Source organism: Dermacentor variabilis, chromosome 8, assembly GCF_050947875.1.
Source record: "Dermacentor variabilis isolate Ectoservices chromosome 8, ASM5094787v1, whole genome shotgun sequence".
Classification (NCBI taxonomy): domain Eukaryota; kingdom Metazoa; phylum Arthropoda; class Arachnida; order Ixodida; family Ixodidae; genus Dermacentor; species Dermacentor variabilis.
Genome location: NC_134575.1, coordinates 13,344,041 through 13,370,528, shown reverse-complemented (window position 1 = coordinate 13,370,528; position 26,488 = coordinate 13,344,041). Strand labels below are relative to the sequence as shown.

The 26,488-nt window shown below is 49.2% G+C and overlaps 1 protein-coding gene across 1 annotated transcript; it reads left to right on the top strand.

The window, feature by feature from the left end:
* Positions 1 to 42: 42 nt before the first annotated feature.
* Positions 43 to 18,615, top strand: PIG-Q (phosphatidylinositol glycan anchor biosynthesis class Q). The gene is made up of 8 exons (XM_075701197.1): positions 43 to 901; positions 3,452 to 3,574; positions 4,437 to 4,560; positions 6,521 to 6,647; positions 9,901 to 10,235; positions 15,483 to 15,597; positions 15,916 to 15,971; positions 17,273 to 18,615. Exons 1-8 carry the CDS (start codon positions 309 to 311, stop codon positions 17,375 to 17,377), a joined length of 1,578 nt encoding a protein of 525 aa, XP_075557312.1. The 5' UTR covers positions 43 to 308; the 3' UTR covers positions 17,378 to 18,615.
* Positions 18,616 to 26,488: the final 7,873 nt, after the last annotated feature.

The window sequence follows — 26,488 nt, the reverse complement described above, 5'->3', positions numbered from 1 at the left end:
CTCGCCGGTGATGTGGCTTGTCTCAATGCAACCTTCGAAGTTGTTTTAGAGCACGCATCCACGGATCCACTTGCAAAATACAGTTTCATCTTATGTAGTAAAATAAAACGCAGATAATAATTCTACTCGTTTTATTTGCTATATTTGTAACAACTATATTAAAGAAAACCTACGTAGTTACTTTGGGTGTCAGATTGCCATCGTTTGAGTCCCACGAGTAGTGCACCTGGCAACAAGCAACGCTTGAAAACATACAAGATGGCGGCCACGTGAAATCGAAACTGCCCGTGAAACGCCTCTCCTCAGAAATGACAAACGGCTTTGCGAATATTTTCCTACCCGTGCAGCTGTGCCAGGGCACGGGGGTGCTCGTAGGATGTGCGGACAATGCGGAGACCAACATCGCGTGCTCCGCATCGCTTCTGCTGCCCGATTCCGAAGCGACGAAAGCCACAATCGACGTGTTCAGGGACTGCCTGGCGAGCAGCTTAGCGCGGTGCGGCGAATCGTGCTTCGTGGGGCTGCTTACGAGGGGCGACGACCACGTCGTGTTGGTCGCGCACGCAAAGGAGACGCTCGACTTCTGCATCCAGGTCGACGATTACGGGAACGTGGTGCAGTCCTTCGTGAGACAGCCCTCGACGAGGACGATGGTCGTGCTGTACGACGCTCACGTGCTAGAGCGCACTCCTAGCTTCCGAGAGCGCGGCGTCAACGCCTTGGTCGGCTGGTTGATCGAATGCCAGCAGTTTCGACTGCCTGAAAGCGTCGGCGGCGCCGCAGACGTCGTGTACGCCAGTTCCGACGCGGAGGAAATCTCTTTCCTGTGGCAGCCCGCGATCTGTGCCGGTTCGTTGATACATGCTGCGAAGGCGGGAATGGCGCGCAAGCTGCCCACTCGGTAAGCTGTGCACTGCGTGTCCCAGTTGTTCGACGTGTGTACTATTCCAGGTCGTTCAATATTGTAAATGCACTGGGCACGATATTACGCGCGCGTTGCTAGGGCAATGAAACATGTTCGATAGCGACCACATAGCTCACACGTACCACGCTAATGCATTGCGCATAGTTAGGGGGACAGCAAGGAGAAAAACAAACGCCTTTCGTAAGGCATGTTGCCACCCAATCGCGACAGCGAACGAAAGTATCGTGTTTTCTCGAATGGAAACCACATACTAGATATTCATCTTCAGGCCGACAAAAAAGAAGAAACTCGTACGCAAATTATTGGGCGCCAGTGTTAGAGCTGGCGTTTTGACAAATATTTTTAAAAGATTCTACACGACAAGCAACACGAGTTCAAATAATAAAAGCTTGTGTTCTGATATATCGAGAGAAACAGGAGCATCGGGCAGTTATTCGATTGGAGAATATCGTACAACGTGATTACACCGACAGTAATTTTTTTTTCTTAATTTTGAAGTGGCTTTGTGTTATTTCATTCTGAGTTCCTCCAGAATAAAACGATATTTGTTGCGTAGAATTCGTGGTGTATTATTTGCTTCACAGCGGTGTATTATACATGCACTGCGTAACCAGTGCATCACTGTGGGCACCCAAAGAAGGCTGCGACATTCCTAAATTTATACCTTCTCTTTCAGAACTACAGAACACGTTTCATGAGTTTTACCCGCACGGAAAAGTCACAGATAAAATACAGAGCGATATTTTACCGGCTTCGTTCCATAAACAATATATCCTCTTCTGTACGATAATTTTCTGACGGCTGCATTGTATACCGTTCGATTAACCGTTCCACTGACCCCGCGGCACTCCAAAATGATCTTGCACATATCAGTGATTGGTGTGCTACCTGGCTCATGTCTGTAAACGTGTCGAAGTGCAAAGTAGTTTCCTTTTCTCGAAAAAATTAACTCTCACTTTTATTATCATTTTGATTCTAACATAGTTGACCACACCATAGAATATAAGTACTTAGAAGTGCTCCTTACGCACAATCTTTCATAGACTAATCACATCACCTCCATTTCAGCTAACGCCTCCAGATCATTAGGATTTCTGCGCCGCAACTTAAGAACTGCGCCTTCACCACTAAGAAAACTCGCTTACATAACTGTTGTACGGCCATGGAGAGCATCCAGAATAGAGCGAGCCGTTTCATTAAAAAAAAAAAAAAAGATATAGTAACCAGTCAAGTGTAATCCAAATAAAAGTCGATCTTTCGTTGCAACCACAAACTACTCGCCGTCGTATTGCACTTCTATTATTATTTCATAGATTCATTTACACAGTTTTTCTAACCTTATCAAACCTGAAGAAAGTGTCCTCGACCTCACGAAGACTGAACAATCAGTTCAGCTACACCCGAATTTATGGCAACACACACGCTTTTAATTTTTCAGCTTTGCCCCGTGCGGTCCGTTTATGGAACGCTCTACCAGATAACATCGCTTGCCAATCTAAACACAGTGCATTTCACAACCTTCTAATCAATGAATATGCCGTTTAAACACGTCTTGCCTTCTTTGATTTCTTTCCTGCATTTTTCTACAAGTTAATAAAAGAATTTCAGTGATCCTAATTTTCTACTATACTTACTACTGTATACATGCAAAAACGTTTATAATGTTATTATGTTATTGTGTTTACCGTTTATTGTTATTGCTCTACATATTGTATTTGCTAATGTATTAATTTTCCATGTTGCGTGCATATTCCTTTGCACGCAACATTCCTTTGCATTGCACTCATGTTTCTTTTTCCCCGATTCCATACTAATATGTTACCGTATCCCCCCCCCTTACATAGTGCCTCTCGAAGGCCTGTAAGGTACATGTAAGAAAATATAAATAAATAAATAAATAAATAAATAAATAAATAAATAAATTAGTCCTTGCACCCGAATATGGCTTTTCTGCAGTGCTGGTGAGCCGTGGGGCAAAAAGGCATCTTCGAGAATGAACTAACTTTACTTTGGGCGCGGAACAAACAAATCTTCGACACAACCTCGCCCAGTTCTATCGTAATTTGGCTGCGTTTCCTCCGCTTTGAGTTTATTATGGACACCCCGGAGTGTCCAAGAGGGGCTTTATTGAAACTGATCTGGGTTAATCGGAGGCTATCGGGAGTTTTCCATTGACGCTGTTTAGATCATGGATCCGGGACCTCAAAGAGGTGTGACATAATGCTAACGCATTTCTCTCTCATTTACCGCTTAATCAGCACATACTTTTTTTTTTTTTTTGACACGGCACTACCTCATTGATGGTCGCCCTCTGTGATCATTCCAAAGTGCCACGTATGCCAGTCTTCTATCTATCTATCTATCTATCTATCTATCTATCTATCTATCTATCTATCTATCTATCTATCTATCTATCTATCTATCTATCTATCTATCTATCTATCTATCTATCTATCTATCTATCTATCTATCTATCTTTTGTCATTTTTAGGCGGAATAACAACTCTTGTTAAATGTACGCTGCAGGGCTAGGACGATTCTGTCGACGTGTGCCCAGGCAACGTCCACGGGTGCACTGATCTGCAAGCGACTCGACGACTTCGCTGCCGTCGCCGACAGCGTGCGGTTACATGGCCGCATCACTCTTCGGTAAACCAAACCGCTATAACCTGCTTCGTGTGCCCGCATTGCAGAGGGGCATATGATAAGTGCGACTTTGCTATCTGCTCTCCCACGCGAGTAAAAGTTAACAGAAGCGCACGAATACAATTTCAGGCAGTACAGTAATGTATACAAGCAAATTAACTCTCCCTGCCCGGCTCTCTCTTAAAGCGAAAGCTTTACTGGCCGCGAACTTGCGATTTCGCCGTGGCCGTGCTTCGACGAGGCACATGACGTCACACCGCGTTCCTCGTCGTTGCGTTCGCCTCCGCTCGTTTCGCCAGCTGCGTCGCATGCCTCATAACATGTCGGAGGATTGAAAAGGAAAGCTCGCGTGCGCCGCAACCACAGTTGAGGTGGCAGTACGGACGGCGACAATTCTGATAAGCAGGAGGAGGCTTGGAATCGACATCGAAACGAGATGAAAAGGAAACGAAGCGCCCAGGAAACTGACGAACAGCGCGCCGAACGACTGGCTGAACTCCGCAACATAGGCAGACAACCTGACTAACCTGGACTTGCAATCAAGCTTAACCAAGGCTAACCATGCTATGCCTTAGCTTTCGCTACGTATAATAGCCGAGCTAAGCCATTGCCAATTTGTTTTCTTTTTTTTTTTTTTTTTGGTTACGCATTTGACGGTACACGGATTAGTTGCACTGTTTCACCGTCAAGAGGCGCCACATGTCATTATTGCACCACTTTCAGAACCAAGTTAGAAATATAATTTCTTGTTTATGGGATACAAGCATGCCGTACCGACAAGCCCCTATAGCTATCCCTAAAAGGGTTCTTGGACGGGGCGTGGTCATCCGTTCAAACTAGCGCGACCCTTGCCGCGCATGCGCAGCTGCAAGAACAGGATGTGCAGCGTGCTGCTCGACTGCTTGCTGGGCGCCTGCCTCGCCTGGGTCGTGCACTGGGACAACGGCTTCTCCGAGGAAGTGCCGTGGGCCTCGCTCGAGTGGACCGAGGTCAGTTGGCTGCTGCTGCCTGTTGTACTTCTTCCTTATAGTCCAACATGTCGCCCACCTACTCGTTTACTGTAGCTGCTGTCTGTCAGCTGTCATTACAAACACCTCTTCTTCAGCCACGGGTCACTGTTGACCGTTTTGTTGTGTACAATGGCCACGACTCCACGTGATGACTTCCTGTCTATGGTGTTCATCTGCTGAACACGACGTCTCGGGTCCGATTCCCAGCCGCGGCGTCAGCATTTCGATGGCGGCACAACGAAAAATAAAAACCATTTACCCACGTGTACCGGTATTTAGGCTACTGGTTCAACAACCCCAGGTGGGCAAAATTAATCTGGGGCCGTCTACCATATATGGCGCCCATTCATAAGTCAAAAGGCCACGTGGCACTTTCCTCACCACTAATCTGGCGGGACACAGGGAAGACAGAATATGCAGCTTGCAACAGTCTGAAAAAAAAAAAGGCGGGACTTCTCGCCAGTTATTGTTAGTATTCGTTCGTTTGCGCACACGAAAACAATTGGAAGGGGAAGAAAGCCACCAAGAGGTGCACTACGCCTGCATATGTGTGTGTGTGTGTGTGTGTGTGTGTGTGTGTGTGTGTGTGTGTGTGTGTGTGTGTGTGTGTGTGTGTGTGTGTGTGTGTGTGTGTGTGTGTGTGTGTGTGTGTGTGTGTGTGTGTGTGTGTGTGTGTGTGTGTGTGTGTGTGTGTGTGTGTGTGTGTGTGTGTGTGTGTGTGTGTGTGTGTGTGTGTGTGTGTGTGTGTGTGTGTGTGTGTGTGTGTGTGTGTGTGTGTGTGTGTGTGTGTGTGTGTGTGTGTGTGTGTGTGTGTGTGTGTGTGTGTGTGTGTGTGTGTGTGTGTGTGTGTGTGTGTGTGTGTGTGTGATCGTTCATGTACAAGCCGAGTACGTTAATATTGAACAGCCCCGCGCACGCACGCGCGCGCGCGCGTGCGTGCGTGCGTGCGTGCGTGCGCGGGGCTGTTCAATATTAACGTACTCGGCTTGTACATGAACAAGTCAGAAAATGGCAGCCTCTGTTTTAAGCACCATCCCTAAACATGTTTTTCACTAGAGTATACCGATTAACAAAGCTTGCCCCGGTTCTGCGCGAAGCTTTAGATAGCGAATAGTCTGTACTCTCGGCCTGCTCTTTCACTGTAGCTTAGCTTGTTCGCACTTAATTCCTCAAAGCCACCACTCGAATTACCGCGACGACGCCTCTGGAGTTGTGGTGGCATCTAGCGAACGCGGCGTGACCAAGAAGCGCGGAAATGCGCCTCCGAGTTCCCTGGTATGGAGTAACAATGCCCCGCGCTGTTTTCGCGTCCACGATGCCGTAGTTATCTACGCGAGTTTGAGCAGCGCTTTACTACAGCACGACATTGTTTTCACGCTAAAATGTTCGTTTAATTCATTCCTCGCGCGGATCGACCCGCCCAGTTTGGCGCCTGGCCCTATGTTCGAGATTTAGTCTTTGATCGTTTGGCGTGAATCATATATCGTAAGGCCAGCTACGTTCTCGCCTAAGAGAGAGCAAGAAATAGGAGAAAAATCAGTTATCACTGTCAAAGAACGAAAACGGGGCTAACACGATATGACAAGGTGAAAAACTGACCGGAAGTTATTCTGGTTTCGCACGTGAGCAGTCCTGTCATGCGCTAGAGGCTGTCTAGCCACGAGCAAACGTCGCTGCCGGCCTCCGAGATTGCACCGACGTGCTATCTCGGAGGTCACGACGCCGCGTCGCCGAACCAAGATGTCTGTAACGTCGCATCCGAGATCTTCGGCCGCGCACAATCAATGAGACTGAAGCTGTCGAGACTCGGGTGAAATGACCAACGCATATGGCGTCACGAGCGGTCGTTCATGAGCGCGAATAAGGTGTCACGTGCATAGAATTTATTGTAGGAAACTCTACGGTTACGTGTAGCCATAACGCGCACCTTGCCTCGCAGACGGTCGTCCAGCACCTGCAGACGCTCATCCAGTGGCTGATGGGCGCCCCCGCTGGACTGAAGCTGAACGCTGCTCTCAACAACGCGCTGGGACGCTTCTTCCTCTATCACATAAGCCTCTGGAAGAGTGAGTGTGATCGCGCGTATGGCCACTAACACAACGTTTTCTCTCACATCTCACTCTTTCAGTAAATGCGCATTGCTAACCGCAGAATGGGATTACAAACACTTGTTTTCTGCGTCAAAGCCTTCTTTCGACAACCTATGGAAAGATGGATTCGCGAAATTGTATCTGAAAACGTCAGTGTTATCCTTCGCGCCACTTGGTCAACATTGAAGCCTCTTGTGGAAGGCGTTCGTTTGCCAAACTTCGGCGTTATTCTACTTGTCCCATCCGTTTTCCTCAGTGATTACTGTTCTTGCTAGGCGCTGGCGTAATTATGATGATCTCATTATTATAAAATTTCTAATGCGAAGCATTTGCAAAGAAATCAGAAGCAAGCAAGGAAACGCCTCGCCGCAGCGGCAGTAGGTGCGTGTGATGCCTGGCGTGTGGGATCGGTCCCTAGCTGTAGCAACTTATCTTTCCGTCCGCTTTCATTTGCCGTTACCCTTACTGCCGCTGCTACTTTCGAAAGAGAATATTAAATGCGTAGTATTTCTTTGCATATAGTCGGAGCCAAGGTCAAACGCGATGCCGCCCAAGATCACAGAGTTCGTTATGGAGAAAGGAAAAATATAGGAAGAAGCCTTACGTCCCGCAGGCAGCCTTGGCAAACGAACGCTCCGTGAAGCCACAGTACGTGGCCCAACACGAGACCTCTTGCGTCGAGATCACGGAGCAAGAATCGAAATTCGCTGAGACGTTTGGTTCCCATTAGCTATGCCAGTTCTCGTTCGGTGCGCGTTTGTTCGGCTGCCCTGCCGTGGCTCTGCCTGCAGAGAGGGAAGGCACATTCACACCGAAAGCGGAGCGCCTAAGCGGCCAAGCGGATTTTCAACGCGGCGAGGCGGTGAGCGCGCGCACCTGTTCCCACCGAACGGCTTGCCTGGCGGCCCGCGTCGCAGGGCAGGCGGGGCATCTCGCAATTTCTTTAGCAATCTCGCGGCACTTTGGGTTGGTACGCGCACTTTCGATATTTCTTTCGTCGTGGGTTGGCGCGCACCCGTCCGCTGTCTACTTCTGCAAAATGATGAGCTCAGACGAAGAAGACGAGATCGTTGGCATTTTACTCGCCCCTTGTCTAGTCGCTTTTCAAGTTTTGTTACAGCGCAACACAAGACAAGGACAAAAGAAGGTATGAAGCGACGACACGGCGCCGTGTCGACGTTTTATACCTTCTATTGTCCTTGTCTTGTGTTACGCTGTAACAAACCTTACTATGAATCCCAGCCAACTGGCCCAACTTGCCGTTTTGACTCTTTTCAAGAACAGAAGCGAAAAGCCCAGAGAAAGACATTCGTTTACATTCGTTCGCCAGTGATTCCTCAGTGTCGGGTTCTGATTGGCTGCGGCCAAAGCGGCCAACTTGTCCGCGCGGAAAAAATCGGTCCGGGCGCGATCCGGCCAAGCGGCCGCGCATTTTCCGCGAAGCGGAAAATCCGCGCCCGCTTGGCCGGATCCGCTTGGCCGCTTGTCCGCTCCGCCTTCGGTGTGAACATGCCTTAAAACCAACCGCGCACTTTGACGTAACGAGCGTGCGTTGGGCCACCATGGTTGGCTTCAATCGCGTTGCGGTATGCTTCACTCCTATCTTCTTGCTTCCTCCATGGAGTTTGTCAGGGAGTTTGTCGCCGATGCCCGTTCGCTTGCCGCCGGTTGGCTCGGCCCCTTCTTGCTCCACGCGCCCGCTTGCACACCGCAACTGGCTTGACGCCTCCTCTCCTTGCTCCCCTCGCCGGTATGGGCGTGCGCGCCACAAATACACGTGGCTCGGTTGCGCTAGCTACGCTGTGTGGCGCGTAGACCTGTATTTGCAGATAAAACCATGAGCCCTCGGAAGTACCAAGCGGCAAATGAGCATAAGCGTGCAAAGGCTGTGCGAAGACTACATAGAGGTGTGCGATGCGAAGATAAGTGGAGAGGCCGGAGGCGGAAGCGACGGGCTGACGATATACGCGCGGCCGAATAACAGCGTCACGCCAACCGAACGGCCTCTGAGCTGGTCGCCGAGACCAATCGGCGCAAATCAGAGGACCACCACTCGCTGCGCGCAAACGCGTCCTTTCAAAAGAACTCTGTTGGCGACGAATTTGGTGCGGCGTGTGTCGTCTGCGACCCGCCTCAGATTCCAATCGTTTACGTCGTCACGGTGTCGCGGCCGGTCGCGCACGTGGTGGTCCTCGAGCGAACGGTTCCCCCGGGAGGACGTATGCGCGAGTTCCTTTCGGGCTTTAATTGCGCCACGTGCAGGGGAGAAATGCTTCGTATTGACTTACGTATAATCATCGAGGACGTAATTTTTATGAGCGCCGATTCCCATGGCATACTTCGGCAGTTCTGCGTTATCGCGTTTCCGATATCTGGTATTTCCTTCTTACGGCGGTAGCAGTTTAAGCGCATGATGTCCAGCGTATTGTATATGCGATACGGTTAGTTTGATGCCACAAAAGTCTGATTTATTCGCGGGGAGCTTAACGACGCCTAGCCTAGTAGTGTGTTTGATACGCTGGAGCGAGTCCCCGGCGCGTCCAGCGCGAAAAGTGCCGCGCGTTTGTCGCGTTTTGCGGACTTGAAAAAAAAAAAGAAAAAATAGATATAGCACGTATCAAGCAACAGAAAGCTGGATCGGCAATTTTGCTGCACAGTCTACGATTATTTTCATTGACACTGTCCCTCTGACTATAATATTTGAGAAGTTTAATAATCAATAATATATATTTCTGTAATTAGGTGAAATACAAAAAGGAAATAGTCTTACTTGCTGCAAGCGACGGCATACGTCATAGCCTCGGTTCTCTCTAGCTACATGACACTTGCGTGTGTATATATATATATATATATATATATATATATATATATATATATATATATATATACACAATTTTGACTCAATATACGTAGGACCCGCCATGGTTGCTCATTCGCTATGGTGTTGGGCTGCTGAGCACGAGGTCGCGAGACCGAATCCCGGCCACGGCGGCCGCATTTCGATGGGGGGCGAAATGCGAAAACACCCGTGTACTTGCCCAGGTGGTCGAAATTTCCGGAGTCCTTCACTACGGCGTGCCTCATAATCAGAAAGTGGTCTTGGCACGTGTAAAAGCCCATAATCTAAGATACGTAAGACGCATGGTATACCAGGAATACATATTCCGAAGTGAAAATTTCGTTGCTCTTGACCTTTAACCCTACGATGCGCTGTCACGGCCGCGCGCAGCGTACGTGGGCGTCGTGGACCCGTGGGTCGGGGCGCTGCTCAGCCTCTGGCCGGGCAGCCTCACCCTGCACCTGGCGCTGGCCTCGGACCTGCTGGCGCTGGCCACGGTGCACATGTACTGCTTCTACGGCTACGCGTGCCGCCTCTACCAGGGCTGGGTTCGCGCGCTGGGCGCCCTCTGGCGGCTGTTCCGCGGGCGCAAGTGGAACCCGCTGCGGCGGCGCGTCGACTCGCACCGCTACGACGTCGACCAGATGTTCGTGGGCACGCTGCTGTTCGGCGTGCTCTTCTTCCTGTTCCCCACCGTGGCCGTCTACTACGTCGTCTTCGTGGCGGTCAGTTTCGCCTGCAGAGCGCATGCGCAGCCGGTGGCGACGGTGATTTCTGCCGGCACCTCCCCCATTAAAACGAGGTGGCGACAAAGCGTGACTATAGCCTGCTTGAGATAATCAGGTTTTACTACGTTTATTGCACTCGTATTTTGCCTGTCTCTAGTTTACATTTTGTTTTCTTAATTAAAACATCTACTATCTCTTTATTGTTAGTTACTTATGTCTGTAACGACCCCGGTTCCATCTTTTCCCTGCGTACGTTTTCTTTTTTTTTTTTTCTCTCACCAGTACTCTGAACTTCTCTTGGTTATCTCGACCTCTGACCAGTTAGCGCTCAGGTCAGCCTTGAACCTCGCCGCCTCTATAAGATGGACGTTCACTACGGTCCTGATTGGGTGAATATCTTGGCATTCCATCGGAATGTACTGACTCGTCTCCGTGCTTTTGCTGCAGCACACACGCGTCTTCTCATGTTACGTCATTTGCTTTTGTTTCTTTTCTTTTTGTTTCCTTTATTTTAAATCCTCAAGCAACCAGCTGGCGCCGCAGGCGTGGCATAGCGAGGCACTGCCCAATCTATTATCGTGCAAATTTTATCTCCTGATGATGATCATCAGGAGATAAAATCCTAGCGATTTATTGGTAACACGTGTGGCAGAGACTCCGCCCCGTAGCTCTTCCTTAATTGCCACAAAAACTTATCCGCTAGTATAGTGAACTTGGCTGGTACGATGTGGCACGATTCCTTCTCCTCAATTTTGCGCCGCTCTTATCATCCACCGTTTATGGTGAATAACCCGTTAATAACGCGGGTGAGTGGCCGCTCTGACCGCTGACAATTAAGACATGGCATTGGAACAGAATCTTTACATTATTCTGATCTGATAATGCGATAATTCGGAAAGTGCGACATCCAGGTGATGTTGCATGCTCTTATGGCAGACGAATGCTTGCTTTTTTTTTTTTCATTCAAGAAATATAACTTTTTCTTTTGCTGATCTTTTGAATATCGGTCGTGGGCTTAGATTTTAATAAATACGATATAGTTTGTTTTTAATTGGTGTTTTGTGAGTGCCTGTTACTTTCCCCCTTTTTATTTCAGCGATCTTAAATTTTCACATCGAAACAAATTTTCTTACTCGAAAGACGTAGCTCTGGGACCAGACGCCCCCCTCTACCCCCACCTCCCAGTCTCTCAGAGTCAAGATTTTCTCTTGTTTCTCTTTCTGTTGTTGTTGTTGTTGTTGTTGTTGTTGTTGTTGTTGTTGAACATGTGCCACCACCGTATTTCGAAAGCGTACACGATTTTATCCAAGCCTCTGCTACTTGATCCTCGCCCAGGCTTAGCAGTGGTTTGCACGGTTGAGGCCGTTATCCATCTGTGGGAACCAAGGCTGTGGGAATCTAGCTGCATCTCTTTGAAATCCGACTCTGTCACGGACCACATGTGGTCGCCCTACAGCGCGGCGATATACGAACGCGATAAGACGCCTTCCGCGATTGTGTAGTGCCGTGTATAAGGCTGTTTCACAGGGCGTGATTGGGGCGAAAAAAATCGTCCTGCCGCGCACGTCGCAGAGCGATTTTCGCTGTCAGCTTTCACATGCATCCGCGACAGTGCGATTTCCGTCGCAGCGATGCCCAACATAGCCCGCTGCTCACGAAGCATCCATGCCTGCATCATTAAATAAAGACAACCAGAAACCAGACAACATGAATACTAGACTTTACCTATTATTATTGAAAAATAGATTAAGTACACCATTTTTCAACGTTTAAAAGTGTTGAGACTTTACGATCGCTTGCCGATGCGGTGAGCGAGATGCTGCGCAACACCGCAAGTACGAGCGTGCGGCTTGTGTGGCGTCGGTGGGGTGTTTCGGTTAAGTACGCTCTGGTTTCATTGTTACTATAGAAGCCACAACTCTTTTCCTGGAGGAGTATTTTGCAGAAGAACAAGCTACTATTGAGTGTGCATGTACAAGCAGCTGGCACAATTTGTAGCGACGAAGAGGTTGACGACGGTGGCGATCGAGTGGGTGCGTGCCTTATGCTGAAGGCGGCGTCTGCTCCCGACCTGAATAGCGTGCAGCTTCTCCTTTTAAACGAATTGTGTGAGCGGAAGGAAAAAATATGTTACGAAGCTCCTAAGCTGCAGGCTCTGGTGGGTACGCCTCACTGAAACATCCCTAAAACTGGCGCGCGACATTGCTCCACAGAGCTACGTACGCGTGGAAAAACAGGAAAGCGCCTATTTTGACGTCGCTTTCTGTTGCGTCACACGTTGCCCCGCCCACATCGCGCCGATCGCTGCGACTCGGCGACGGTGCGACCAACTTGTTGGAATCCATTCGCGGAGAGCCCGCGACGTCGCGGCGGTCGCTGATCTACGGAATTCGCTGTGTCGCTGCGTGAAAATCGCGCCATGTGAAACAGCCTGATACCACCTTCCTGGAAGAAAGAAACCAAAGCGTTCCGGGGCGCGAAAGTGCCAGACGCAGCGCGTAATTTAGAGAAGCAAAATGTCGGAGCGAATAAAGATTTTTGTTTATTCGGCAAGGTACAGGGATAGACAAATTAAGGGAGGGGGAAGTGGTTTGTATTATGCGGTTTTCCATGCCAATGAAAACGGGGTAAAGGCCTCGGCAAGCTGCTAACTCAGCAGCTGTTTGCTCCCATCCTAGCATTTTCATTTTTCCCCGTTATTTCCATAAAAAATGGGGAAAAGGGGAAAAGGCAAATGTCGAATAAAATTTGATTTGATTCGAACCGCGGTGGCGCAGCTCTGTGCTCCACCCGTTGGGCCATGGGCGCTAGCGCGTGCCATGGGAGAAAATCGCAACCTTGCCGCTCCTATAGTTTCAAGCCAGAGTGTGAGACACTTGGCGCGTGCGTCGCGTCGCGTGCAGCACCGGTTTGCTTTTTAAAAGCGAGGGCGCGCCGGTTTTAATGCGTTGGCATTCTTTGGCGAGTAGTACCCCAGCAAAGTCTGTCTGTCACGCGAAAAGCGTAATGCCTTGTACCTGCTCAAAAGCGCGTAATTTGCGAAGTTAAGACAGCTAATTGTTATAATAGCGTTAATGTAGATTATTGGCAACTTTATAAGCAATAAGGGCAATTGAAAGAAAAAGAAAGCAAATATTTGATCATAGAGAGAACGGTTCACGTCAGGCCGCCTTGAAAGCTTACTTTCCCGCGTTACGGGTGTATGTGCAGAGAAGCGGGATGTGGGGCTGCTGAGTATGATTTAAAAAAAATTAAATTATGGGGTTTTACGTGCCAAAACCACTTTCTGATTATGAGGCACGCCGTAGTGGAGGACTCCGGAAATTTCGACCACCTGGGGTTCTTTAACGTGCACTTAAGTCTAAGTACACGGGTGTTTTCGCATTTCGCCCCCATCTGCTGAGTATGATTGGCACATGTGATGATGATGTTGATGATGATAGTAATAATAATAATAATAAATGATTCGTGGCTTTTAAAAAGAAACTGGTGCCGTCGCCGCGTCAAGGTCATAATAAAAGAAGCAAACAAATAAAGATAATAAACAGCTGTGGTGAAACCGGTTGAAACCGTTCCGGTTCATTTGATACGGTCGCTTTGAAGGGGCCACGCAGTTTCCTGGCAACTGCTCTCCACACCGTTCAGTGCACGGATTTCATTTCTTTGATACCGGGAAAGCAATGGGTAGACATGCATAAGCTAGGAAGAGCGAAAGCGAAGTAACAGCCGAGCCAAAAAATGCTTACGCATCAGCAAACAACTCTCCGGATTTCTGGTGCACTTTTTTCCCCTGTCCTCGTGGGCAGCTAGCGCTTTGAGACGGCAGGTGACATTGCACATCATTTGGGATCGGCTCACTTGAGATCGTCAAATTCCGCCTTATTGCGAAATTCTGCGATGGTGGCGTTTTGAGCCAATTAGAGGGACCGTACAGCAGCCCTAGCTCTGGGCCAATCAGAGCTGACAAGACGGGGAATTCGACAATATGGCTGAATTTGACAATATCGAATGAGAGAGAGAGAGAGAGAGAGAGATTGTGAATAGGAAGGGTCGCTATTTTCTGCAGCGTTAAGGGAGCACCGCTCAGCTCCTTGGGGAAGAGGAGGGGGTAAATAAAGAAAAAAGAAGAGAGAGAGAGAAGGTCGGGGCGGTCACAGAGCCCTTGGCTGTCGGCTGTAGCCGGGCGGCGCGTTCACAAGTTACACGGCAGGCCCCGTGTCCTCCAGGAACGTGAGAAAGTACCCGAAGGCGGAACTGGTGCTGCCGGCCTTGGAACAACAGTTGCGAGGCCGAGACCGCAGGGGGTCCCGGGCGTCGAAACGATGTGCAGAGAGAAGCGCTCTCTTTGGAGAAAGCGGGGCAGGCGTAAAGGAAGACGCTCGATTGCCTCGCCGCACGCTGTGCAGGCCTGGGGTGGAGCCAGGCCTTTGCTGCAGCTCTGGGACGCCGTCCAGGAGCATCTGATCCCGAGGCGCAGCAGGGGAGACTGCTCCTGCTTTGCGAGACCTCGATCAAGAAGTAGACGCGGGGTGATCCACCGCTGGCGACGCTCTGAGCTGGCACCCCATGCAGGTTGGCAGGAGATGAAACGATCCCGGCGGGCAGGCATTGCGCGTTGTGTTATATAGGTCGATTTACGCTATAGTCGCACCGCCCGGCTTCAGCAGGCCTCGTGCGGTCTTGCGAGAAACGGAACATGTCGGCACACTGATGTACAAATTTCGGTTTACTCAGCTAGGCACTACCTGCCCCTGCCGACGTGGGAGCGGCCGAAAGCGACTCCTCCTTCGTAAGGGGGGTTTCGGAGTCGCTCCTCAGGACCTAAATAAAGTTCACTGCCTGCCTGCCTGCCTACCTGCCTGCATATGCGTGTCCAGTGTAAGCCGAAATTTGTGCATCCTGCGGTGTGTGACATATGCAATTTTTCGCACGGCCGCGCGAGGCGTGCGGCAGGCGGGTGGTGCGGCTCGAGCCTAAATAGGCCCATACGCGACAAAAGCGAGGCGCATACGTGGTCGACGAAGCCGCGCGTCTCGGGGTCTTGCCTGCTGCGCGGTGCAGCCGTGCGGCAGTCGCACGAAGCAGCCGAAGCGCTTCTTCTGGACGAGAACGCACAGACAAGCGGCCAGTATATAGTAGTACAAAACAGTATACTCTTCGCTTGCTTAGACACCATAGTTTTCATCTTCTATGGTTGCTGCACATCCTTTTCTTTTTCCCCTCATCTTTTGCTTCTCGGCGCAGCTCCGTTTGGTCGTCTTGTGCGTCCAAGGATTGCTGAGTCGCGCGGTTCTGGTGTGGGACTCGTTGCCGTTCTACACCCTGGCGGCGAGAACAGTCAGCGGACGTCCGATTGTGGGTGAGCCTCGTCGATGGCCTTCACGCGGACGAATTACCACTGTAGCGCTACTAACACGTGTTGACTACACAAACTGTTCGTGGAAGTTAGTACCTGCCAGCACTTCGCTGGCGTACACGTCAACGGGGGAAGCGCAAGGTCTGCGTTTGCCATTGGGTGCTTGACGCATAGTTACGTTTGGCTTGTTTATATTTTAATGCAGCAGTGGTATAGTGGTTTTAGTTCGACTTGGACCTATGAATTACTTTCTCGCAGTGGTCTTTCTTTTTTATTTTCTTACTTTTTAACATACGCCATAAACATGTGTTTACATCGCAGGAGACGTCCGCTTCGACGCCTTGTCATCGGGACCGGAGTTCGCACTCTACATGCAGGTGCGTTGCCATTGTTTGCGCATGGCAGGCAATGGCTTAGTGACATGATGGCACACAGACGGGAGACACCAAGTTTGTTCCGTGGTATCTGGCTGTAACTTCAAAACTATATTAGCATTTTGTCAGCTGGAAGCGCTTTCTATACAATAGCGGAGGAAATGAAAGCCACGCTTGACTGTCTTGAACGTCGCTCAAAGAACCGCGCATCCCGATAGCGTAATCTCTAGCCTCACAAACTTTGCCATGTTTCTAGGTGCTTGTGTCCTTTATAACTTAACGAAAATGGCCAGGTCAAGCCTCTGCTAACTTTTGACTGCAGTGTCACTGCGCTTTGTCACTATAGTATTTAATGACCTGCAAGCCAAGCGAAGGTCACGGTGGAACCTGTAGGACGATTTCTGTGCGGCGTCGCCACCCCTGCCTTTTGTAACAGCCTACCCCTTCCCTCTCCCCCCCCCCCCACCTTCTGACCAAACCTCGGCTCGTGGTAGTATATACCTGACTGGCCCATCGGCAGCTGGAGGGAGTGTTAATCTGCCATTAAAACTTCTCATTATATAGCATTATTCCGGCGCTTACGGTGACGTACTCTGATCTGGTCAGAAAGCTGTAGAGAAAGGAAGTGTCTCCGGCCACGTTAAGCCGAAGGGGCCCCGCATTCACAAAGCTTTTTCGTTCGTAAGGGTTCTTTACCGTCGGCCAGCCGTCGCCTCCGCTAATAATGTGCTCAACATCAGAATTGGCTGGAATTCGCTCGTGCGGATAATTCTAGCGTAAGTTTACTTTGTGTGTGTGCGTGCATGTGTGTATGTGTGTTAGTATGCATACATAAAGCTGCAGACTGCGCTGTACAGGTAAAGATATAGCTAAGATCACCGAGTAGTAGAACGGGCGATGCCCTGCCAATCGTCATTTTTTTTTTTCGTCGTAACTTATTTCCTGTTCACACTTCAGGGCAGGACCTAACGCGCGTGGTGGCTCTGTGGCTGTACATGTAATGTCCTACTCCCGGCCACGAGGTCGCGAGTTCGCTTCCCAGCCTCGATCGACAGCCGCCGCAATTTTGATGAAGAAATGCAAAAGCACTCGCGCGCTGACATCTACGTGGTCAAACGATTTCAGTCATCCACTATGCTATCTTCTATAGCCCCCGTGTTGCTTTAAGACAAAAAAAAAAGAGTGGATCACAAATAAATTAGTCTACCAATCAATCAGTATGTCTAATTTCACGGGGCATACTGATAACACTATGTCTGTAAGAAATCTGATTGTTTCTTTTCCGTTGCTCTGGGCGCATGCAGGTGATCGGCGGAAGCGTGGATTTGCTCCCAGAACCCTTGGGCTTCCCTTCGTGGAAAAACCTCTTGGCCGACCTCCTGGTTGGACGCATCGTCTATCCGCTGTGAACGGGCTTCACGCCTAACTGGACGTTATCGTTTTACGTCGATGAAGACGTGGCTTCCAAGCACCCCTGTATAGTGAAAGGCGTGCTACACTCTAGTCGGATGAATTCCCGTTTAACGTGTATGGACTGGATCACCGAGAGACGAGTGCCGTTTCATTGAAAAAGAAGTGCGCGCTGCATATGGCCAACAGATGAGGAATCCAGTCCGGCGCGGGCCATGCTGGACATTCCAACCGCCGGGCGATTCTGACATACGTTCGCCGTCTTCGAGGTACTATATATAGGAGACAGCGCTAGCCTTCTATGGGGGGTATTGAGAAAAATATAGGACATACATTCAGACATCGATATAACGAACAGAGATATAACAAGTCGTTGAATGTAGCGAAGTAAATCTAAAATGTTTTTCGCCGATATCAGCGTGTTACAAATATGGTTATAACGAATATCACATACAATGAACGTATTTTTTTGTCGAATGCGGCTTAGTTATAGCGAGATTTGACCGTAGCTTTATTGAAAAGCCTGGTACCTTATGGCTCCCTGGCGGCCTTGATATGGGGCACCATGTTTTCCTGTAAGATTACAAAGAGCGCAAGACATTCTTTTCCGCGCGGCCGCGCGGGTCATATCTTGAAACCGATCTGCGATGGGGACAGAGTGCACCGAGTGCTGATAGCTTCGTGTGCTCTGTTCTCGCCGCTTAGTTCGCGTTGAAGCGAGAAGCAGCGCGAAGGTCAATTCGCTCGCTGCGGCTGCCGCGCTTCCTCACGCCAGTGTTTTGACAGCGAGTGCGCGCGGTCATCGAGTGAAATGTGTTCACCTTTGCTTGTGCGCGCGTGACAACATGCATGTTAATTTAGTTAGTAAGTGAATGTTCCTGCCGATAAAAATACTATCCTTACTTCGTAGAGGTGTCTACTAATTTGCTATCGCAAACGACGCTTCGCCTTTCGGGCTTAACTGTTACTTTTTCTCTCTCTTTTCCATTTGTGATCGCGCCTTAATTCTCTGTCTCGACTTCCACACGACGCACGAAAATCATCTGCAGAGACTCGTAAATATTATCTGACTTTAAAGTTTATGGTATACTATATGTTGTGCTGTTTTGTCAACCGATGACTGGTCTACGCATACTTTGCTCACGTGTTATTCATTCCATTTTGACATATCGATGTACCCATATGTCTCCCCCATTGTGTTGTAAAATAAAAGGGCCGCAGCTGTCGTTTGACCGCTTTTCTGTAAGTTACTGCTAAGTGCGATGACAGCGACATCCAGTGTTTTAAATGCGAAGCATTTCTTGGCGAACATTTTGCCACTTTGACAGTATCTATCTAGCCGCCGACGTCTTGGTGCTCTCATGGTCGTTTCTTTAACTTGGTATCTACCAAAATTGACATAGTATGACAAGAGTGTGTGACAAACATAAATGATAGGTCATGACATGCGTGTCATGTAGGTCATGAAACAGCCGCCTACGTCTTGGTACTCTCATGGTCGTTTCATTGACTTGGTAGATTTCCCGCACACTGCTTCGCATAACATCGATTCCCACAGGGCGTGGTATCTGACGGCTTTATTTTTTTTTTCTCTAGCGTTGGCACGCTGCAGGCCAGTGATCGCCTCACAAAGAAAGCGTCGAGCGATCTCTGGAATGCTCCTGGTGACTTCGGCGACCTTCTGCCTAGCACGAGGTCGCGAGTTCGATTCCCGATGCGGCTGCCCTAGGCCGTGTTCACGATTTATTCGGTTGGTTGGTTGGTCAGGTGGTGAAAAGACAATCAACAGAGCATAGGCGACTGTGCCTGGACTGGATCTTATAAGGAATGTAGGCCGAGTAGCTCTATGTGGCCGTAAAACACCCTGGATCGCCACGATACGGTTACTATCGTTGCACAGGCGCTGTGCTTCGAGGTTAAACCTCATCACTCGGTCACTTAATGAATCAATAAAACAATCGAGTGTATAGCAATTTCGTCCCGCCTGTATAAGGTACGTGCGTATGGAAGCTCTATAGGTTTGCATTCACGTCATCGTGGCCATCATCATATAGGGCTTAAGCTCGTCGTGAAGTTGCGTAAACAAGAAACGTGCAAGCACGACGGACACGCCTTACTTAAGAGAGCGGCGAATCGATAAGTGATAATCCTCTCAGAGCCCCTCTCTCTCTCTCTCTCTCTCTCTCTCTCTCTCTCTCTCTCTCTCTCTCTCTCTCACACACACACACACATCATAGAGTTTCTCACTATAACACCTAGAGGGAAATATGGCGCCGCCGTCTATGGGAGTTTCTTAAGGGGCGCCGTGCCGCCATGGGAATGACGGTACAGGTTTCTGCGAGGCTCGTGTTCGCTGGTGTTGCAAGAGGCTTCGTCTAGAACGTGGATATGGCTACACAAATAACGTGTTCCTAAAGTAAAATCTTCATAAAATGTTTCCATTTACGAATATTACATCTTTACTCACCTACAATGCATGACCAACTGAAGAAAAGCAAGAACAGACGGTAAACTGTTTAAAGCGAGCTCGAATCTTGTCTGTTCTCCAACTTTAGCGGCCCGCTGATACTTTTTACGTATCATATAATTGTACATGCAATAACAAGGTTTAACTTAAACAAAACATGTTCTTGTGTAATAATAAAGCTAAAACAGCTTTTTACGAGCTGTTTTAGTAGATTAATCATTGTGACAGACGGCACCGTGCTTGCCTGGCTCTCCGAGAACGATGCCAGTCCGAAGTCGCAATACACCGGCATTCCCATGCATACCACAGCACAGCAGCGTCAGATTTCCGTCTAGGTAATATGGTGAGAAACTCTCTCTCTCTCTCTCTCTCTCTCTCTCTCACACACACACACACAAACACACACACACATATATCGTCAATTTCAGTTTACGCTCGTTACTTACAAGGAAATTTAGTTTTTTCAGCGGCCCTGTAGTCCGTGTACTTTTGTTTACGGGCGTACGTTATCGTACATGCTAGACCTCACTCCCATATGACGGGCCCTGTCTTTCTACATATGGCTGCAATTTTGTAACAGCGCAAAAGGGCAAGACACTAAGACGAAGGCTACGAAACAAGCGCTGACTCGCAGCTCTGTTCTCACACAACAAGGTATTATATTTGTCGGGAGCTCGGTTTGGCGGAGGCAAGGAGTACACGTTTTGACAGCTTGAGAATGGAGAGTGCACTGACTTTATTGAAAGGTAAAGGCAGGTTTGCCGAGTGGCTGTGGTGGCGCCCCAGTCGGGCAGCCACTTTCCAAGATAGAGCAGAGGGAAATTACCCCCACGGCGAGGCAAACTGGATTTCCAGAACAAGGGTCAATGGCCCCCACGGCGGGGACAACGAAGTGACGGACGGTCGATGCATATGCACACACGGTTTAAAGGGAAGCTGAAGAGTCTGTAGAATTCAATAAGACGCTCATATACGGATGCGGGAACCTTATAAACCATGAAGGTAAAATTTTGGGGGGGATTTTTCACTTAGGAGCGACGTAATCGTCGGTTAATATTGCGCTGTAGCTCCGCCCTCCGTCGAGCGCCGCGCGCTGCTGCTGACGCTGACGATGCGAGCGGAGACCGGAAACCGCGGCTTAGTGACGTCAACACTGGTGTTACGCTCCTTCGCAGTCTCCGTGACCGTGCCTGACCGGGCTTATTTCTGCGTGCGTGCCGTCCTAATTTGCTTCGCTCGACCCTACATTCCTTTATTTGTGTGTATATATGAGTGTATATATACACAAGCTAGCGATGACAGTACCCTCTCCGCAATGGAGGTGGTGACATGTCATAGCTTGCGCACGTGTATAGGACCTCACCTTGAAGTTGTGTGCGCATATGATACCTTGTTGTGCATGAATAAATCTTAGTTGCGAGTCGGCCATTGTCCTGCGGCCTTCTTGGTCTTAGTGTCTTATCGTTTCCCGCTGTTAGGAAATGGAGTTATATAAGGATTCGTTCAACCGTCCATACTTTTTCACGTGGCTCAAACATTCGAGGTGCGCGAACACATCGGGAGAGCGCACCCCACCTGATCACGTAAGTGTGATCACTTGCGCATTACGCTTAATCATAGCCGAAACGACGTGTACGTGACAATATGAAACGACTACCGCCCAAAACAACCCCGAGGCCGACGACGTTCCCCGACATAAATGCCGCGCTTTTCGGAAACGTCACCGGTATGCTACACAATTCCCCCCCTTCTGGTTGCCGCCGCACGAATTCGTTTGCACGTTTAAATCACCGTAGACCGCCAATTGTCGGTATAGGCTCGTTGTCGGTTTGCTCGCGCATGAAGAAATGCGAGCAGCGGCGGAATCCGACAGCTATACTAGCTGCATCCTCTGATTCGCACGTGTGTCACTCCACTCACCGCAGTTACTGGTCATTCACCTGCCGCTTCGCCTGCGAGATACATGTAGATAGGCCAGAACGTGCGTGCCCGTATAGTTGAATTTTTTTTCGTAACGTCAGCTGTGAAATAGCTTTGAAGCCTGGCCATTTCCGCTGGGCGAAATTCATAGAGAGATTGCACGCGAGGTAACGCAGGCACCGTACCGTCGGTGAACACATTCACTATCATCACGCGTATATGTATATATATAGGCACCGACGGTACGGTGCCTGCGTTACCTCGCGTGCAATCTCTCTATGAATTTCGCCCAGCGGAAATGGCCAGGCTTCAAAGCTATTTCACAGCTGACGTTACGAAAAGAAATTCAACTATACGGGCACGCACGTTCTGGCCTATCTACATGTATCTCGCAGGCGAAGCGGCAGGTGAATGACCAGTTACTGCGGTGAGTGGAGTGACACACGTGCGAATCAGAGGATGCAGTATAGCTGTCGGATTCCGCCGCTGCTCGCAATTCTTCATGCGCGAGCAAACCGACAATTGGCGGTCTACGGTGATTTAAACGTGCAAACGAATTCGTGCGGCGGCAACCAGAAGGGGGAGAATTGTGTAGCATACCGGTGACGTTTCCGAAAAGCGCGGCATTTATGTCGGGGAACGTCGTCGGCCTCGGGGTTGTTTCGGGCGGCAGTCGTTTCATATTGTCACGTACACGTCGTTTCGTCTATGATTAAGCGTAATGCGCAAGTGATCACGCTTACGTGATCAGGTGGGGTGCGCTCTCGCGATGTGTTCGCGCATCTCGAATGTTTGAGCCACGTGAAAAAGTATGGACGGTTGAACGAATCCTTATATAACTCCATTTCCTAACAGTGGGAAACGATAAGACACTAAGACCAAGAAGGCCGCAGGACAATGGCCGACTCGCAACTAAGATTTATTCATGCACAACAAGGTATCATATGCGCACACAACTTCAAGGTGAGGTCCTATACACGTTCGCAAGCTATGACATGTCACCACCTCCTTTGTGGAGAGGGTACTGTCACCGCTAGCTTGTGTGTATATACACTCATATATACACACAAATAAAGGAATGTAGGGTCGAGCGAAGCAGATTAGGACGGCACGCACGCAGAAATAAGCCCGGTCAGGCACGGTCGCGGAGACTGCGAAGGAGCGTAACACCAGTGTTGACGTCACTAAGCCGCGGTTTCCGGTCTCCGCTCGCATCGTCAGCGTCAGCAGCAGCGCGCGGCGCTCGACGGAGGGCGAAGCTACAGCGCAATATTAACCGACGATTACGTCGCTCCTAAGTGAAAAATCCCCCTCAAAATTTTACCTTCATGGTTTATAAGGTTCCCGCATCCGTATATGAGCGTCTTATTGAATTCTACAGACTCTTCAGCTTCCCTTTAAACCGTGTGTGCATATGCATCGACCGTCCGTCACTTCGTTGTCCCCGCCGTGGGGGCCATTGACCCTTGTTCTGGAAATCCAGTTTGCCTCGCCGTGGGGGTAATTTCCCTCTGCTCTATCTTGGAAAGTGGCTGCCCGACTGGGGCGCCACCACAGCCGCTTGGCAAACCTGCCTTTACTTTTCAATAAAGTCAGTGCACTCTCCATTCTCAAGCTGTCAAAACGTGTACTCCTTGCCTCCGCCAAACCGAGCTCCCGGCAAATATAATACCTTGTTGCGTGTGAACAATTCTTAGCTGCGAGTCAGCGCTTGTTTCGTAGCCTTCGTCTTAGTGTCTTGCCCTTTTGCGCTGTTACAAAATTGCAGCCATATGTAGAAAGACGGGGCCCGTCATATGGGAGTGAGGTCTAGCATGTACGATAACGTACGCCCGTAAGCAAAAGTACAGGGACTACAGGGCCGCTGAAAAAACTAAATTTCCTTCTAAGTAACGTGCTTAAACTGAAATTGACGAGCACACTGCAAAGTTCGCAATTCCAAATTTGGACTGCTGTCCTCAATTTCAAGCTGCATTCATAGGCAGAAGAAAAATCGGCTTTATCGCGCAATCCCTGCACCGTACACCATTTGCTCACGGGTGTACCTCAATATAACAAACAAATCATGCACATCCCAGGGATTGTGGGAACCGGTATCAGCGAAGCTTTGGCTAACCGGCAAGACCTAACGGCGAATCCATTATATATATAGAAAAGATAGGCGCAGGGGACTTGAGACGGCGTGATAACTGCGTCGGTCGATTCGTTGACTGCCGATCCAGCTCGTATAACCTACAGAAGACAGGCGTGATGCGTGCGCGCCTGCAACGCCTTGCTTCCAGAGGTGTCCCCCTGTATGGGCCGCAAGGAAGCTTCGCGTCTTCTCCTTGCATCCATGGAACAGCATAGTTTTATGGACATGGTGGTGACGGTGTACCGCAGTGACACGAAAAGCGAAGCTTACGGGCGAAGTGATTGCTGGCATCGATAGCCAGGCTAAACCCGCCTGTTGCTACAATTCACCACTACCAAGGGGGTCGTTTGCCCGCCTGCCTGCATAGTTAGAAGTTTATTTTCCCACTGATTGCATGGGGAGGACTGAGGGAGAAAAAAAAGTCTGGGAAAAGCTGTCGAGCACATCGGCCCTATTACACAGGCAGCGATCGATCACATGTACGAATAACAATGTAGAACCATAGCAAAAATGCAATCGCTCCGGGGTATCTTGCATTACAAACAAAGAACACCACAAAAAATAAACCAATATACATCGTCACACTTCGTTGTGTGGTTAAGATTAACACATACAGGCAAGAGGGTACAAGTGTGCTGCTGGCTTACAAAAAAAAAAACAGGAAAAAACAAGATCTTCAAGTACGCAATTAACATGCACAATAAACAATTCATAAACACACATTGGCAAAGTAAATTAGTCTGGTCGAATACCTTGATAAAGAACGTTATTGGTGCGCGAGGCTTACGGAAATCGCATTCAGAGTTCTGTGCAACGATCCGTAACTGACGCTCCGTGTTGTTCCGTACACAGGGCACCGGAAATGCCACGCGCAGAAGCCGAAACAAGATACTCGGAGGTGCCACGCTCAAGTCCAACGTTCCAGAGGACCCGGTGGATGACGGACAACAAACTTGCAAAGTCATTGTTGCAGCACCTGCGTCACACATGGCTGCATGCGTTATTTTTTTTCTTTTTGCGCTATTTATTAGGATTCTTTACTACATGCATATGCCTTACGTCTGTCATGTCGGTTCTGCGGAATCCCGCGAGGTGGAGGAACTATCATTTTTCCTCAACTGAGAAGCGTTCTTTCTGAGAAACACGTACGGGTTTCCTTTGTAGCCTCGTGCTGCTTACGGGTGGGTGCCAATTTTTCCATTTCATGCCTTACGTCTAGCCCTCACTCCCCCCAACCCCTTTTGGACGAATTATGATAATAAGCAAATTAGATCAGCTGCCTCTCCTATAAAATGGCATCGCTTAGGGTACAGAGGACCCACGGCGGCGGCTTAGCGGCTATGGTGTTGCGCTGCTACAGTCTCAAAAAGGTTAGAGCATTTGGGTCGTATCTTATCCCACAGCAATAGGACTATATATATAATTTTTTTTTACCTACACTGTCTACACGAGCGGAGCTAGTGTAGGAGGTCGCCATATTTTTTTACTTTGTGTAGTAAAGTGTATGCTCCGCCCACCTACACGAAGCAACTTTTTTTTTTTTAGCTTTAGTGTCTACTATGAAAACTACTATGAAAACTACACACCGTGGTTTCGATGAGTGTAGGCAGCAGACGACAAGCAAGCAGGCTGGCGTTGCAAACGCGTGGCGCCAATTCGTGCGTGGCTGTCGGTGCTGATCATAGCGACGATAGTGAATATTAGCTGCAAGTACGGTAGCGAAGTGCTGGCGTGATCATGCGTCACAGAGGAAGGTGTGCTAATCTTCCAATAAGATAAAATCATTTTATTCACGGTGGTGCGGGCTGTTCCAGACTGCGCGCTATACCATACGCATTGAGAAGTTGTCATCGTGCACGACGCATTCGCGATATATTTAGAGGCAGTTTGTCTAGATCACAATCCGTGGTTTAGATTTGTTCACGAAATGAAACTCGTATACATTGGCCTTTATTTTCAGGCGAGGGCATATACGCAGCCAGTAGGTGCGAAGTCATGCGAAGTGCGGAGTCGGGCGCTTTTCGTCTGCCGATGCAGAAGACGACGCGCTGTCTGCTCTGATTGGCTACAGCCCCGCGAGCCAAGTGCAGCACACGACGTCATAGCCTCTGCCCGCGCCACTACACTCGCGTACGCGAGCTTGCATGAAATGTAGGTTTAAAAAAATGGCCCTAATAATCGACATCTGTCTTGTCCGCATTTCCTTTCCTTAACGCTGTGAGCCCGCCCGTTGCTTAAGAGTCACGAACGGCTTGCGCGTTATCAGCGTGACAGAGCATTCTCGACAAAAAAGTAGCGAGCGCCGAGTTTTCAAGAAAGGAAACGTGAGCAAGGCAAATATACGGCATACCTCGTAATCAAATAGTGGTTTTGGCGCTTAAAACACCAGAGAGAGAAAGGAAAGACAGGGAGGTTAACCCGAGATAAAACCCCAAAATATTTAATCTTAATTAAGGGCACACATCTGGCACCTTGCGCTAAAGCTATCCATATGGTTAACAGCAACGCCGGAAGAAACAGTGGCATAGCTAATATGAGAAGGACGCTTATGAACGTCCGCCGCGACACCTGAGGTCTCTTATCACGAGT

Coding starts and splice junctions, on each gene's coding strand:
- PIG-Q (XM_075701197.1), top strand. CDS start 309: ATGACAAACGGCTTTGCGAATATTTTCCTACCCGTGCAGCTGTGCCAG. Junction 4,561..6,520: donor CCTCGCTCGAGTGGACCGAG/GTCAGTTGGCTG, acceptor CTTGCCTCGCAG/ACGGTCGTCCAGCACCTGCA. Junction 15,972..17,272: donor AGTTCGCACTCTACATGCAG/GTGCGTTGCCAT, acceptor GGGCGCATGCAG/GTGATCGGCGGAAGCGTGGA.